Source organism: Diplotaxodon limnothrissa, linkage group LG7, assembly GCF_057381915.1.
Source record: "Diplotaxodon limnothrissa isolate DT_005_m linkage group LG7, D_limnothrissa_male_GT1.1, whole genome shotgun sequence".
NCBI lineage: Eukaryota > Metazoa > Chordata > Actinopteri > Cichliformes > Cichlidae > Diplotaxodon > Diplotaxodon limnothrissa.
The window spans coordinates 53,292,952-53,310,493 of record NC_140602.1 but is presented as its reverse complement, the minus strand read 5'-3'; the positions used below and the strand labels follow the sequence as shown (position 1 = coordinate 53,310,493).

At 39.0% G+C, this 17,542-nt stretch overlaps 1 protein-coding gene across 1 annotated transcript in view; it reads left to right on the top strand.

The window, feature by feature from the left end:
• The window catches only part of LOC146629223 (laminin subunit gamma-3-like), a 43,753-nt gene extending 28,863 nt beyond the window's left edge, over positions 1 to 14,890 (top strand). The window contains exons 10-18 of the mRNA XM_085359921.1: positions 5,090 to 5,166; positions 5,467 to 5,601; positions 9,552 to 9,774; positions 10,227 to 10,373; positions 11,121 to 11,223; positions 11,698 to 11,900; positions 13,041 to 13,181; positions 13,294 to 13,393; positions 13,840 to 14,890. Of these exons, the coding sequence (XP_085216047.1) occupies positions 5,090 to 5,166; positions 5,467 to 5,601; positions 9,552 to 9,774; positions 10,227 to 10,373; positions 11,121 to 11,223; positions 11,698 to 11,900; positions 13,041 to 13,181; positions 13,294 to 13,393; positions 13,840 to 14,102 (1,392 nt within the window). The 3' untranslated portion in view covers positions 14,103 to 14,890. The remainder of the gene's footprint in view (positions 1 to 5,089; positions 5,167 to 5,466; positions 5,602 to 9,551; positions 9,775 to 10,226; positions 10,374 to 11,120; positions 11,224 to 11,697; positions 11,901 to 13,040; positions 13,182 to 13,293; positions 13,394 to 13,839) is intronic.
• Positions 14,891 to 17,542: the final 2,652 nt, after the last annotated feature.

Genomic DNA, 17,542 nt, shown 5'->3' with positions numbered 1-17,542 from the left:
CTAACTTAAGATTCTGTCTACTAAAATCTTAATCTTTAGTTGACTAAAGCTAATAGAATTTAGATGCCTTAATTATGACTGAAACTAAATTAAATTGTAGTCCAAAGATTGACTAAAAAACTAAACAAACATTTGCTGTCAGAATTAACACTGCTACATACCTTTTTGTAATAAGAAGCTATTGGATTTTCTGTTGCCTTGAAGCAGCATGACCATTCGCCTCTGACCTCTGGCATGAATAAGGCATTTTCAAACCAGAGAGCTGTGTCTTACTGGAGTATTCTCTGTAAACCCTTGAGGCGATTGCTCAGGAAAAAATCCCAGTACATCAGGAGTTTGTAAAATACTCAGACCAGCTGATCTGGCACCAACAACCACACCACATTCAAAGTCTCTTAAATCACCTTTCTTCCCATTCTGATGTTTCATTTGATATTCAGCAGGTGGTGTTGACTATGACAATATGTCTAAATGCACTGACTTACTGCCATGTAATTGGCTGATTAGATGTGCACCTGTACCTAATAAAGTGGCCTGTGAGTGGGCTGTGAGTGTGTCACGACTAAAAATCTGATTATTTCCAGGATAAAAATAGAGTTTGTAGATTTAGAAACATTAACAAAAACACAGGTTCTGACAAGTGAAGGGGCGCTTATGGTGCTGCATCATGTCTAAGGTTTGTATTCAAGTGGGAACCGCTCGTAGCACTGACTATGCTAACTCTGCAGTACAAATTTCCTTCGGTTGTTTCTGTACAGTTTCACTGAAGAAAACTGATGACATGTGGATCTGAGCTATCCATCACAGACTTCATGAAGTAAATCAACCTGCAGCCATTGTTCAGCTGTGATGAATATTGCCGTGCCCCAGGTTTCCAGCAGAACAGCAGACCTAAGCATAACTATGCACTATTGTCAAATTTTAAATTGGTATTCTAAGTAAAGATATCATAGATATACCACTGGTTTTAAAGGGGTACTTCATAGCACTCTGTGTGGAAACGTTAGCACAAGCAGCAGGCCAGCATTGCAGAAACTTAACAAAATTAGTTAAACAAGACAAGATTTAGTTAAGATACTGCTAAGCTGAGTGGTTTCACAGCACCGGTAGTGGCCTTCACACCACAAAGGAAGAAAAAATGTCAAAATCAATAGTATGAGTGAATGATTGGGAGAAAAAGAAAGTCCCCTTTGCCAGTGAATCCAAATGTGAGCTTACATGAATGACATTAACAATAACAGATTCACCAAAGGTCAGCACAGCAGCATCAGCAAAGTCCTGCTTGTTTACTGTCTTTGCATAATTCATACTCGTTCTACTCAGTCTCACGGCACGTTTTCCACCGGTTATACACGACCCCTGTAGAGTGCCTGTGTGCCTCACAGTGAAAGCCCACTCCCAGTTAGATAACCAGTGAGCTAGACAGAGAATAATACTGCAGTGTATCAAATGTGTAGCAAAGTTTGGTAGTGGGAATTTGAAATTGATCAAAAGTAGCCCTCCTTAGAACTTTTTGGAGGGAAGATTGACAAAAACAAGCAGTCCTAACATCAAACTAACCTCTTTGGAACATTTTTATTGTTATCTGGGTTAGAAGGTATTGCACATGATAGCTCAAGCATATGCTTATATTAAATCAAGTACTATAAATATTACTGTAAGCAATAATCAGTCTTTTATGCCATTGCATTATATACTGTGTGCTAGCATGCTGACACTGTATGTAGCATGTTTTTTTTATTATTTTTTTTATTGTCTTTAGTGTGGGAGGTTGCAGTTTACCTTGCTAGATGCTGCTCTTTTGTGTAGATCCACAAAGATTCCCCCCAGGCAAAACCATAACTCCACCCCCTCACACCCCCACCGTTCTCCATATGAGTGGCACACTCCTCCCTCTGAAACAAAAACCCAAAGATGTTGATGGACGCTAAAATTAACAACTTGTTCTTCACCTGCCTCAAGGCTTTTCACGGTCTCTTCATGACGCTTGCAGGAATTTATTATAGATACTCCTGCCATGTTATTTAGGTTTGGAGAGATGAGTGAGCTTGTTTTGCCAATATATAACTCTCTATTTCTGATTGCGTGTGTGTGCGCGTGTGTGTGTGTCCATTGTGCTTATCACCTGGGTATGCCTGAAGCAACAGCAATGTAATTTCATATTAATAAGCACAGCGGCCACCTCCCTTCCACTAAAATGAAGAAAAATGCTTGTGTGTCAATTGTTGATTCAGTTTGCCCGTTTTGTTTGCATTTTTTCAAATTGAATGCCACTCTGGGAAGGACTCTGGTTTCAACCGTATAAACACTACATTTATTAAGACAAAACTTCAGGCAATTTCAGACCTTTTTAGGACCCCTCCCCCCCATATGCCCCTGCTTTGAACCTGCTTGATTACATACATTTATACAAGGAGGTTCATTATATAAACATGCAAAAGTATTGAGTACTCTCCAGTGCAATATAACTTTCATGTCAGCTGATTCGCAATTGTATTACCTTACAGGCGTTACATTGTAAATATATCCCACACAGTAGGCACTCAATACAACAAAGCTCTAAGTATTCCATTACTGAGCTTCAAGCCTTATTTATAATGCTTTCTGTGTCCACCCACATCTTTAAAAAGACTGTCTTTGGACTCAAATGAGGCCATAATTACACTTTTTACTGCTATTTTATTAATAGTCTTGCATATTTGGGGTTCCAGCTATAAAACAAATCCCCCCCAACACCTTTTTGGACTCATATAATCATATCATCATCATCATCATCATGTGTTTACTTCTGTGTGTTCATTCTGGTAGTCCTGGCCTTGTTCTTACCAAATACATTGGACAAATTGATCCTGGTCTTATATGACCATCACTCCCCATGTTCATTAAACTTTTTTTTCTTTTCCCTGTTTATTGTTAATTAAGTCAAATTTGATCTTGCGGTGTTGTGCCAGAGAGAAAGCAAGAGAGTTGCTTGCTCTCTGAGCTGTCACAGAAAATCAAATTTTTTACTGATAACCCATGTGCCAAGTCTGAAGGTTTCATTTGTCTGGGGTTTTTTAGATTGTGTAAGTACTACCTCATTTAAAAGGATCCTGATTTGTAGTACTAGGGCATGTACTGTACCTCTGATTACTGTTGAAACTGTTTCGAGTGATTTTTAAGTTGGCCATAAATCTTGCTGTATTCTTTTCCAGTGTTGTGAAGTCTCACAATCACATTTCTCAACTTCACCAGCAATTCTTTTCCACGTGGAGCAAGAATGCAGACAGTCACAGCCCAAAATGACAAAGCTCTTATGTTCACAGGTCATTTTGTAACGCTGATCATGTATTTAGGCTCATTCAAAATCCCAGAAAATCTCTGGTTTGTTTCGCTGATCACAACTTTTCTAACGTGCAGTGCTGTAAAATAGTTTACGCCCCCTTTTTGATTTCTTTCTTTTGTCATTTTTCTTTTTGCAATATTTGTTACACTTACATGTTTAAGATCATCAGACATAATGTAATATTAGACAAAGGTCTAAACTATCCAACCATATCTAATCCTCTGTGAAAAAGGAATTGATGTATTTAAAAGTAGATCTAATAAATCTGCATTTTGTATTTAAATCTTTGTCGAATATGACAAATATTGCAAAATAATAAAAAAAAAAACAGGGCAGAACTGTACATGTCAATAAATAGAAGTTCATTTATTTTTGATGTACTGAGTTTCTATTTTGGGGTTTGTATTTTCAAGACAGTCTTTTAAATTTTTTAATGTTCATATGAGAACCCAAATTAAAACTTTTTGCTCAAATCATTAGCTAACAGTCAATATGTACAGACAGGTTCAGGGGGAGGTACACCACTGAGCATCTGTTTTCATCTGTAAAACACGGCGGAGGTACTGTCATGGTTTATGGCTACGTTTAATTCAGAGGTGGTTCAGATCTTATCAGAAATGATAAACCTTTGAACGAGGACAAGTGTGGATTTTGAGCCATCATGCAATACAATGTGGAAAGCAACTGGTAGACAAAGAACAGAACAAAAGGTAGCTCACATCCAGTGAAGAGCTTTGAAATGTCCTTCGGGAAGCCTGGAGAACTTTTCCTGAAGGGTGTCCAACTCCAGGCCTCGAGGGCCGGTGTCCTGCAGGTTTTAGATATCACCCTGGGTCAACACACCTGAATCAAATGATTAATTCATTACCAGGCCTCTGGAGAGCTTCAGGACATGTCATTTAGCCATTTAAATTGGGGCGACCGTGGCTCAGGAAGCGCATCCGTAACCGGAAGGTCGCCGGTTCGATCCCCGGGCTCTCTGTCCTGGTCGTTGTGTCCTTGTGCAAGACACTTTACCCTACTGCTTACTGGTGTTGGCCAGAAGGGCTGATGGCGCGATATGGCAGCCTCGCTTCTGTCAGTCTGCCCCAGGGCAGCTGTGGCTACAACTGTAGCTTGCCTCCACCAGTGTGTGAATGCGAGAGTGAATGAATAGTGGTATTGTAAAGCGCTTTGGGTGCCTTGAAAAGCGCTATATAAATCCAATCCATTATTATTATTATTATTATTATTATTATTATTAAATCAGCTGTGTTGGATCAAGGACAGATTTAAAGCTGCAGGACACCGGCCCTCGAGGCCTGGAGTTGGAGACCCCTGACTTAAAGAAAGCTGCCAGAGAGAGTTCAGGCTGTGTTTTGTGTCCATGCCAAATATTGACTTTCAAACTCAGTTTTTTCCTCATGTGCTGTTTTTCCATGATTACCCTATTTGAATAAATCAATGCAGCTATTTTTAGTTTTCTAGCAAAATATAAAGAAATGAGAGGTGGTTCAAGATTTTAGCGCAATGCTGTATTTTTCTGAATAACTCTCAGAAACACACAGTTTTCACACAAATGAAAATTTCTCTGACTGCAAACAGCACTGTGTCAAAAACACTTTTAAAAATAATCAGCTGAAGTGTGAAAAATCCTTTAAATTACGTGACCTCATATGATTTAATTAAACACGTCCAAACAGCTTAGAGCCATTCCAAGACCAGAGCTGTACTTTTTTTGTCATTTGCTCAGTATGTCGCTTTCTCTCACTACCTTTTTCACAGCTCATTCCTTTTGAGGCAGTGTCACGACCCAACAAATGGAACATTATGGTCAATGACTCACAGGTGCTAATGAAAAGGTAAGTTAGGTCAATGGACTTTGAGTTGTCAGTTAAAAGCAAAGACCGCAATAGTAATTTACGGAGCTTCATCACTCCCGGCTTTTAGCTTGTCAAATACATTGTGGTTAGGTTACTGTGAATCGATGCTCTCGGCGCTTTAGAGTCACACCTTTGTTCTAGTTAAAAATATCCAGAGTGGAAATCCATTTTTCTCTTTCCTTGCAGCAGCTGCAGTACTCTACTGTTCTGTAATGCTCTTTTTATTCCTCTTTTACATTATTTAACTTTTTTTATTTCTTCTTCTTCTTCTTCTGGTAGTCACAGGGAAACAGCGGACCACATCGAGGCTATAGCCGACAGGGCAGTAAGAGCCTCAAAGCAGACCTATAGCTCACTGATGGATCTACTGCAGGACAACTCTACAGAGGAGTACATCAGGAACCTAACGGAGCAGTGAGCACAAAGACAAACATATGCTCTTGTAGACATGCACAGGCAGAAACAATGCTTTGTATGAATTCACATTCACATAAAGCATTCTACAACTCCCTGGATTATTGCGCTTTTGCCATGTGTGTGTATATAACAAAGTGCACCTATCACTGTATTATAGCTCAAGGTCCTCTTCTTTGCTGCTGCCTCTTAAAGCACACTAGAGTTAAGGAGTAAGACATTTAGCCACAGGGAGACAGCTTCTCTCTACTGTAAGCCTATTGCTTTCTTGGATTTGCCACACGCTTGCTGCATCTCCTAGTGTGTGATTGCTCTGAGGATTATCCTGGATGCTAGACAGAATGATGCAAAAAGCCCTCCGGTGGCCATGATGAGAGCAAGAAGTGAGGAGCTCCAAATTGATTACTCCCTTCTACCAGTAGTCAGCTTGATTCAGAGGAGTTGTGTTCATCTTCGGAGCACTGCAGCACTGTGTGCGTGCTCACGTGTGTGTGTGTGTCTGCGTGCGTTTGTGTGTCGCTTTATAGGATGCAAAGTGAGCAGTTTACGCACAGATGGGCAGCATAAAATTGCATTTCCCACACATATTTCCCCATGTGGTGGCACTTAAGCAGATCAGAGGCATTTTATAGGCAGGAAGCTACCCAATCAGAAAATGACAAAGGTATTCAACCTGTCTCCAACAAAAGGTCTGTATCACTAGTACTCGGCAGCACTGCAACTGTTAGAAACAATTCACCTCAGTGTTTGTAATCATCAACAGCAAAGGGGTAGTAGCACTTGTTCAGCACAACTTTGAGCTACATTAATGGACTTTACATTTTAGTGGGAAACTGCGTACTTGTTTTTACCTTCCTGCATGTTTTTTGGAGATATTATTACTTTCTGATTGAGCTTTTACATAAAGTAGAATGTTGAAGAATAATTTAAATAACAAACTGAACAGCAGTTCACTGCCTTTTCTGGTTTTTTGAACATTGTGCCTCTTCTGACCATAGTCAGAACCATCCAGTAGAAATGTCACCAGGTCTCGGGGCAATTTTGTACATCCTTATTGCAAAGTGAAAAGTTAAATCACTGAAAATAAGCAAAAAATGATTTTTAGCCAATGCTAGGTCACCGTTAAAAGCTTAAACCACAGCTTTCCAGCCAGTCTGTCTTGTAAAATCTGTGCAGACATGTAGTGTCTAGTTGAAACCCCAGTCATGTTTCAGATCTCTTAATAAAAGCAGCTACAGTTACTGTTGCAGTTTTTATTCTGCAGTCATTTTTTGCCCCTCCCTTTTCTTTTCTTTTTCTCACAACACAGAGTGATATATTTGCATAGTTTCACACTAGCAGGCTGTTTTCTTGTTCTGATGGAGAAAGGCTCCCTATAGGTTTAAAACATGCCTTTGAGGATCTTTGAATGAAGACATAAAAGTATGAAATTAATCACTGAGTGGGGAAAGAGATAAGGCAGAAGGGACAAAAATTAAATTTGTGCATTAGGTTGGGCTCTTTGAGCCTTGCTGTATTTAACGTAGTGACCAATTACAGCGGTACAAATGGATTTGTTGTTGGGGATATCTTATGCGGCCAGGTTTATTCTTTCATGGAGAACTTCAGGAGACTCAGATGTCTTATACACACACACACACACACACACACACACACACACACACACACACACACACACACACACACACACACAAGAAGTCTTGACTGCGGAGAATAAAAGTGTAGTGACACACACATATATAAAGCCATCCTGAAAGCTGTGCTCTGATAACACAGCGCATTCATACTTTTGCTGTATGTACTATACTACATACAAGCAATTCATGTGCTCATGTCACTCTCAAGATATTGTGCACAGTGCTGCAAGGGAGAGAAAGCAAGTTAACTATACAAGCTCTTTTCTCTGATGTTGGGGAAATAACAATAAACATGGAGGGGATGCGAAACCATGAGCAAAGGAAGAATTTTATGAATAGCTTTACAAAGATGCTCGAACCATCTCAAACCATTTCTGATGCTACAGTCACATCAGGATAAACAATGGTTGGAGACTGGACACAACAAAAACTATTGCATTTAACTTAAGACCTCTCTGAAATGTTTTCCTGGAAGTTGGAGATTAGATCTGTGACCATCTGCAGTTATTTGCACTTTTTAAAATGACTTTCACGCATCAACTGTGAGTCTGCAGTTGAATGTAGTCATTGGTAATCAGTTCCATTTTATTTGCAATAATAGGGGAATTAATCGGTCTACAGACACAGAAATTAACATTTAAAATGTATCCTGACTGCCGTCAGAACCTCATTGACAGAAGCAGAAGTTCCTCCACAAATAGATGCTTCAGGACAGATACTTTAATGCAAAATGACATAGGCACATCTCTCTATAAACAGAAATATAACCAGAATACAACTGGCTGGTAACCGACTGAGTTCAGTCCTCTATTGCAAAGAGACAAGTAAAACAAACTCCAGACTGCTTCACACTGACTGACATTTGTTGGAAAACTGTCCAGTTTTATAAATTAAACAGCAAATGTTTGCTTATTCTCTTATTCTCAATCGAAGTCCTATTTTTGCTCTAGTGTGACTGAGCCGCAGCAAGCAGCAAACTGCATGCTGGTCAAAGAAAGAGCATAAGTCACAAAGTCAAACACACCTCTTTAACACTGATGTCACCTACCATTTCCTCTCCCTCTGCCAAGTACCTCCTACTGCTGAGTGCAAAGTGAAGTCAGCTCTACAGGAAGAAGGGGGGTTTCTGAGACAGCAGAGAGAAGGGGAGAGACATCAAGTTGTTGTGTGGGTCGTCTTTCTTTTAAATTTAGAAACGAGGACCTCTGTATACGTCCTGTACATTCTTGCAAATAAAGTCTAAAACACAAGGAAACTCTTTAACACTAATTTCACTGGTGCATCAGTTTCTGCAACTGATGCATCATAATATACAGCATTATATGATAATGTGTCTGGGTCAGATAGGTTGCAAAATAAATAATAATGTATGTTTCTCTCTGCATTTAACCCATCAACTCAGTGGGCTGCCACCAATCTAGCACCTGGGGAGCAGTGTGTAGGGACGGTACCTTGCTCAGGGGTACCTCATGGTAGCCGTTCAGTGGATTTGAACCCCCAACCCTTCCAACCATGGGGTGATCACTTTATCTACTGAGCTATCCCTCAGCAGTATAAAGCTGCTGTTGTATATAATCAACCCATTTTTTTATTTTCACTTTTTGTCTTTTTAAGTTGGCTTTTTATTAAACAGGATAATACAGAAGGCTGAAATTTTGCTGCATGAGCTTTTGTGTTCACACGATTCAAAAGAAAAACATTTGTCTCGCATACTAATTAAAAAAGCACTTTTTAAATTAGTTTCAAGGTTGTTATTGCATTCAGTATTGCACGCTGTGATCATCTTATTATTTGGAAAATGATTTACAGTATATGTGACATTCGAATGATCCTGTAGTATAGTATCTCACTATATGAACACTTATAAATGACCCATAATATTTTACATTAAAGCTGAAATAGACTACATGTTTTGGACTTCAGTCAGTCTGTCAGTAAGTCAATCATGTTTTGATATCAGTATCACCATATTTTTATGTAAATGTTCAGTGAGAGAACTCCTGCACTGCATCTGGGAACCGTTTGCTGTAGAAAATCTAGTTCATGACAGGAGACTTGTAAGAGGAGAATGAAGAAAGAGACAGAATGTGCAGTGGCTTTAGAAGAGGACTTTCACCTTGGAAAGTGTGGTTAAAAGCCAATGTGAAGCTAGAAGTTAGCACTAGCACATTTTTAGCATGCATGTGCACGTAGGTGGTTGTGTAGAACAGAGACAAGAACTTTTTTTTAAAAAAAACTTTTCTATATGTTTCCCACCTATCGGGGATATATTATATGTTTTGATACATTCTTACTGTACTTCTTTCATTTTAGAATCACACAGATGCAGCAGCAGAAGGAGAACCTGACGGTGCAGGTGAACGATACTGTAGCCGAACAGCTGGCCCTGGAGGAAGAAGCTGCTGGTTTAAAGCTTGCCTTGGGTAACGTCACATCATTCTTACATCAGCTGGCTCTGACAGATGCCAGCCCATATCCGGAGGCTGATCACACTCAGTTCAACCAAACCAAACATCTAACCAACTTTACAACAGAGGTCAGTTTAATCTTCACTACGATTTCAAGCATATTCTGTTGCATTTTGAACCAATAAATCAATCATTTCATTCTAATTAGTGTGGGTGCTGCTTATATAAGGAACCACTCTGGTTTGTTTAACTTGGGTCATATAGAGATAGAGGTATGGGGAATTGGAAGTTAATGTCACTTCGTTTTTTTCTCATTTAATATTTGGCAAGGAAAGACGCACACTGAGGCACAGGAGAGAAGATTCTGGCAGCTTCTGTTGCTCACAGGGCACATGTTGTTCTGGAGGGGGGGTGATTACCACAGCAGCATGTCTGAGCAGAATACACTGTTAAATGACCCAGAAATATGCTAAGGTGCCCTTTGTGTACGTGGTAGTTGAGAAAAGTAGAGAAAGCAATTAAAAAAAAGATCTTTATTCTAATAGAACTGTTGCTTCTTGTTATCCCCTTTCTTGTGTAGTGGGGTGAGACTCTGGTGAAACAGACAAAAGAACTGGACCAGCAAGTTCAGACTCAAGACGGTCTCATTGCTAAGGTCAGAGAAGTGGTGGAGCCTTTACTACAGACAGTCAACAACAGCATGGAAAGCGTGAATAACGTCAGCAAGGTAACCACACTAAGTGTTTGCTAGTATTGATGGTTATTAGCCATGTTAACAGCATAGTTCTGTGAATTATTAAAACACAGTAATGTATGTTAATTTATTGTTATTCTTTCTATGTTCATTCTATCACTACGTATAGTGATACAGCAAAACCTTAAACACCAAAGAAATGAGTCATATAAACATATTTTTTGTTCTTCTTCTTTGCAAGCTACATTTTCATTGTATAAGGCAAAGTAATCAATTATAGATATGCATGACAACACATTTCACAGACCCCAGAGTTTAGCGAAAAGTATTTACAATCAACAATGTGCACGGAGACGTAAGGTACGTGCAATGTCAGCAACGTAGGCGTAATGTTCGTCGTCACTGTTCGTTTTGAGATCAGCTAATACAAATCCATCCATTCTCTTCCGCTTATCCTTTTCAGGGTTGCTGGAACCTATCCCAGCTGTCTTAGGGCGAGGGGCAGGGTACACCCTGGACAGGTCACCAGGCTGTCACAGGGCTAACACATAGACACAGACAACCATTTGTACTCACATGGGCAATTTAGTGTTTCCAATTACCCTATCTATGGAAGGAAGAGAGATAGATAGATATAAAATTACAGAAGAATATTTTGTTACAAACACAATAATTGAACAAAATATAACATGAAACACAATAAACATTATTGCAAAGATTTAATAAACTACACTTGACTTTACTGACTTCTTGCTTTATCCTCCTTCTCTTGTACTAAAGCTGCAAACTCAAGCTCACGGAGCAAAAGTTGTGACTTTGTCATCAGTTGTGACAGGCAAAGAGGTGGAATCAGAAGCAATCTCTCTTCACAGACAACTAGAACGTAAGCCTCTATCTTTTTGACGTACATTATTGCTTTTGTTGAATGTACAACTAAATTATTTTGCTTAAATTGAAATGTCAAGTACTGAGGTGAAAAGAAAACCACCGTATGACCCAGAGACTCGTGTATTAATATAATAGATATGTCATCACGGTTGTAATGTCTTGACCCATTTGTCACGTATTGAGCACAATAGCGGCTTCTGTAGAAAAACAGAAAGAGCCAGAATGTTTTGAGTCGTTCTAGCTTAAACTTCATTAATTAAATATTGACATTTATGAAACATAAAGAGAGTCTTAGGTTATTTTGTCTGCTTGGACAGTCAGTAATAGTAGAGAGTAATAAAGAGTGGATAAAAAAAATTAAATTCACCCAGTACACAGTGACCTTTTTAGTCAAATATTTTTTTAATCTAATACAACTTTGATTATGCCTTAATCCTAATAACATCCATCCGCTTGAATCTCCATTCAGGCATGGTTACACAGTGGCCCCGTCAACAGGCGCAGACCAAGGCTGCAATCAAGAAGGCAAGACCCTTGGAGGAAAAGATCCTGCCTGATGTCAGGAAGAAAGTCGCAGAGACCGAGAAGATGCTTAAACCAGCTCTGGAACACTCCAACATCTCAAGTAGCACGGCAAAGGACGCCGAACAAAAAGCGCATGCTGTGGTAAAGGTGTGAATACTTGTTTTTCCAACCATAACACTGAACAAATGGGATTATAAATGATGGATGTTAATTGGAGAATTGCTAATTTGTGGAATTGACAACATTTTTGCAGTAAGTCAATCATTTTTTTGTGTGATACACAAAACAAAATTCCTAATTTGTTCAAAAGTATAGCTTCTGATTAGATGATGTCACAAATAATAATGTTCCAGTTAATCTCACCCAAAGACCTTCTAGAGTAACAACTCTGGGAAGTTATTTTGACTTTAAAAGTCCCAGTCAATGAATTAATGGAGAGCCGTAGCTTAAACTCAATAGTCACTGAGGCATAAAAACTGCATGTATAATATCACAAGTCAAATGTGAAAAAAAACCCTATGAAATAAGTTGTGTTTTCCTACTTTTTTGCAACGTTTTACACCAAGGATTAATTTAAGCTCAATTCGAAGTGTTAATACAATCAGCATATTTGGCTCATATCAACACCCGACCAGCTACTGTGCTAATTCAGATGATAAACACACAGCCAAGATCAACCACCAATGCACTTTACAGCCACTACATAAACCCAACCCCAAGCTGTGTGCATGCATCAGTTGCAGATTATTGATTCTTTGGAGGAAGAAATGTAACGATCGCCATCTCTGACATTACAGAATTCCCCAGAAAATTTCTCATCAGGATTCCTTGAGTGCCACATCTCTCTACTACAAGTTCTCATCACATGATACTGCTGTTCTGTCAAGTGCTGATATTAAGTGTCTGTGCCTTAAGGCTAACATCTAATGGTGCTCTTTTGATTAGCCAAGTCTGTGCTGGTATAAATCTTAAGTTTGTCTACGAGGGCACCAGGTTCATTTTACTGATGGGAGTTTGACTGTTATGTTTTCACTCAGTTTTGATGTTTATTTTTACTCACTATCAAAAAAGGCCATATGTGATGCTGTCACATATTGCCGATCACAGCGGTACTTAAATGCTGATTAGGCGATTGTTAGCATGCTAACATATAAAATAAAAAGCTAAGCAAACATTAAAGTAGCACTCACAATCCACAGATCCATAGATCTCTTAGTGGTTTTTCATAAACATTTCAGAATATTTCCAGTAGTCATTTGCTAACCTTTCCCTCATTTTTGTGTTTAGGAATCCAAAGCCATTCTGACCCAGGCTAAGCATACCAGGACTGCATCTGCTCACCTTAGCTCCAATATAGACTCTGCCTTAGAGCAGCTGTCAGTGCAGGAGTTGCTGACTGATAGAGCTAACACCCAGATTACCTCAGAGGTATTTAACACAGCCATACACATATTTGAAGGAAAAAATCTATGCATATCGATCTGTTCATCCTGCGTGCAGCTTAAAAGACTGTTTCTAGAGCATGTCTTGTAATTCTCAGCCTGGGGTGTCTCTGGCCAGCGTAAAGGAAGATATGGAAGCAGCCAAGCTCCAGCTAGAGGCCTATTCTGTTACACTAACTGAGCTAATCAGCAAGATTGGTAAGTCACTACTTTTTGCTCTTCTGTGTCTATAAAACCCATAAATTTTCATTATACCTTAAATATCAGCCCACTAAAGAGCTCGGTGCCTTTTAATGCCTCATTAAACATGGAAATACTCCTCAGACCGTAAAACACGAATAACTGCTGTGCACAAGTCCGAGCAGCATTTCCTTTAGGTCTGACATATATATCTGACCTACTGTATGTCCTCTTTGGTCAAATCATTTTTATAATTCATTAGAAAGGTGAGGTTTTGCACTTTGTGGTCAGTTCTACTGTGCTTGAGAGAATAATCATCCAATCACTGCAATTAGGTCACAATGCTGGGTTATGTGCTGTTTGAATAAGTGAAGTAGGACAGCCATTAATAAACCACAGTCTAAAAAAAACAGATCTTTTTCAAGTCTGTTATGCAGCGTTTTCTTTTTCTGTCCTCCCTCCAGATGGGGATGTGCCACTGGAGCGATTTCACCGGATCTTGAACGAGACAGCGCACCGTCTGAGCATGCTTCGCGGGAGTGTAGAGAGCCCAACGCTAGGCTCAAAGATCCAGAAGCTGCAATCGGCCGCTAAAGAGCAGCAGAGCCGTCTGTCCCTCATTGAACAGGACATACAGGAGATCACGGAGGAGAGAGACAGTCTCAGAGACATTGCCTTAAACCTGCCCCAGTCCTGCCCCGAGGCAACCGGAGCAGGCAAAGGATAGATGCTATAGATGACGAGCATTACATCATTGATAGCTGAACATCAGAAAAGTCTGGGATGATCTTGTTAAGAGAAGGAGTTGCAGTGATTTTGTGTTCAACTTCAGAAAAAGTCTTTTTAGATTTTTCCTTTTTTGCCCCAAGGTGCAATTCATTTTACCTCCACAGCAGACCGACACACACACACACACACACACACACAACAGCCAAAAGCCCAAGACTTCTCCACTGCCTCCCATAATTTATAACCAATCTTCCTTCTCCTTCTTGTTTTTATCGTTTTCTTTTTTTTTACTCAACTCTCTTTTAGTAACAACATCCGAACTTCAATTTCACCATGAATAATAAGCAGCCATTCTGAACTGCTGGAGTGCACTGTCAAGTTTAAAATAATGCTGATTTTCCTTTGTGGGGCTAAAAGGTGTGTCTGAGTGCTCCTTCAGACTGACACATTCATTTACACTTGAGCTCTTTTTCATCACCATTGCTTAATTAACAATTAGTCCCCTTGGCCTCAGTGGAGTTCAGGTCAGGCTTCGACAGCACAGAACCTGTTTTCAGGATTATTACAGTGCCTACCTCTCTGTTTTTGCAGTTTCTCAATATTTCTGTCTTTCTGTGCCTCTGTCAAATGGACAAACTTTGCTTGGAGTTGCGCTTCGTCACACTGCGTGGCTCCTGATGACTAAAACATAAAAGCAAAGGGTCTTTGCGCAAGTCTTACAACAGGGTTCCAGCAAGTTCATTAGAAAACGTAATAATAGTTTTGCTGTTGGTCTTAAAACATGCGATGATCACCAAATTACTGTTAACCAGTGTTGGTTAATTTCATTAACAATTTCAGATGTTTTCACAGCTTCAAGTGTCGTTTCAGGGTAAAGACAAAAATAAGAAAGAAAACTGTAAATTGCACTGTCATACTCGAGCCTGAGTCTAAACACACACTTTTACAGATTGACTCATGGAAGTGCTCAATAATGCCACTACTGGTACCAGCTGTAGCTGCACATGACATTTCTAATTTAACAAAACAGTTGAGAACTGTGCTTTTAGTATGTCAGATTTTTTTTCTTTTTACTTAACTACAATAACACGAGATGAGATTAAAAATCTCTTTTGCAAGAGAGTCGCAGCCAATGCCTGGGTCATTACGCATTACTTTACTTAAAAGAAATGCACTATGTTAGCTAATTACTTGATTGAGAAAGTACACTACTCATTATAGAGCTACTCTATAAAATAACCTGAAATGCATTGTCACATAATTACTAGTTAAAAATATAAGCCTGAGGCTACAGTCCCACACACCAATATAAATCCCTATTTGAATACAGAAACACGAGCAATCTTTCTTTTACTTTTTACAATATGAACACAAAACCAACAACACAAAGCAAAGTTTAAAATCTGACCAAAGAAACTTTAAAGTGATGGCCATAACGATAGAAATGAAAGATAGAAACGTAGGCTACAATGCTACAAGCATGAGTTTGCTACCTTTTGAAGTGTCTGGCTGCGGGGCTGGGGCTGGCCAGCGCTCAGCTTTAATATCACTCTGGGTTCTTCGCTAGCTTTGTGTTAGCATGCTGTCTGTGCAGATGGCTTCAAGGAGCTAAAGTTGTGTTTCTATTCTGGACTCAGTTTGCGTTTCATTATCGCTTGTCCTTTCATGCAGTAAAAACAAAAGTTATCTGCAAAAATGTAGACTACACCATTTTCCACCTCCCAGCACCAGAAACTGAAATGATTGTAGCATGTTGATTTTTTCTTTTCCTTTCTATCTGCCCGGCAGAAAACTGAAGAACCTAACAAGACAATAGTAACTGTAATGTAATCACTGAATCTTGCATCATGCATATATTAGTGTGTTACTGAAAAATATAATGAGATTAAAACAATAATGCTGTTAACATCTTTTACATACAAGTATGATAGCTAAGGTACATATGTAGATTCTGTCTAAGATATCATTAAAAACAGATTCACTTTACTCTCATTTGTGGCACGTAAAAATATCACTGTGTAAGGATTATTGTACTCCTTCATAGTTGTATACCCAGCTACAGGTTATGGCCTGTTTACAGCCTGACTGTGACACATAATTTGGACATTGAGGTCTTAAAAGGTCCCAAAAGATACAGGTTTGGATTTTTTAAAATGGTGCAGGAACCCTGTGCAAGACTTGTAAAGCGATGATAATGATGAAGCGAAGATATTATTTAAAAATTACATTGTTCTGCTTTTATGAATGCTCAGTCTAATCAAATCAAAAGTTATACCTGTTTTTCATGCAAGTGCCCCAGTCACATGTCTGCTTGTAATAATTGTAACAATGCCCGAGTGTATAAGGCCTGAACCATAATGCAATAAAATATACACGATACGTCCGTCTTGCATAATGTATCGAATTCTTAGTGGACATTTTTGTGTAATATTGTACAACAAAGCATAATGGAAATGAAAGAGCTGCTCAAAGCTGAGTAGATGCAGATATCTGGAAATGGGTGAGTAACATATTGATGAACACAATAAAATTATAAAAATGGGTTTGTTTTATTTGTGAATTTACTTTCCTTCCTTCCTTTCCTTTGTCTGAGTTTTGTGTTTTTGTGTTGTTGTTTTTTGTCTAGAAGTGAAACAAAGAGAAGTCACTAATCCAGCAGCCTTGGAAGGAAGAAGGTTTCTGAAAAACTATGAAAGTGCTGAAGTTCTTAGCTCCCTTAACCAGAACCATTTACCACAAGCCCAAGTCTCGACTAAACCTTACAACTGCTGTAGTAGATGACAATTTGTTTTTGAAAGGGGGAGTAAAACTCCCGGGAGTACACTTAAGACCGATGAAAGGAAAGGTTCAGCAGAAAGTGGATCAAAGACAAACTCATATATGACACTATAACTTTAGCCCTTTAAACAAACACATTTTCTCTTAGTACAAAGTTGTGTTACTGTTTTTGTTTGTGAGCAAAAAAGTCTCCTATCACTCTCGGGTGTCAGGACGAAACATAAAGGCCAGTGGTCGATTAGCTTAGCTTACCTAGTCTGACTCTTCACATGGGGAGAGGAATCACCTGCCAGTCCACACTAACCCTCACCTATCTACAACTCTTTACTTGTTGTTTGCTTGTTTTTTTCCCCAACAACAGATCAGCTTTTGTCTTAAATAAAATAAACATTTACAGTTAGGTTTATACATTTATAGACACTCAAGTATTTTTGTTAATTATGACTCCTTACATCAGTAGATTTTAAACAATCAAGGCCCAACTGAAGTGTTAATTGAAGAGGTTTCTTCCTGTTAAAAGGGAGTTTTTCCTTCTCACTGTTGCCAAGTACTTGCTCATAGGAGGTCATCTCATTGTTGGGGTTTTCTCTGTATTATTGTGGGGTCTTTACCTTACAATATAAACCTCCTTGAGGTTACACATGTTGTGATTCAGAGCTA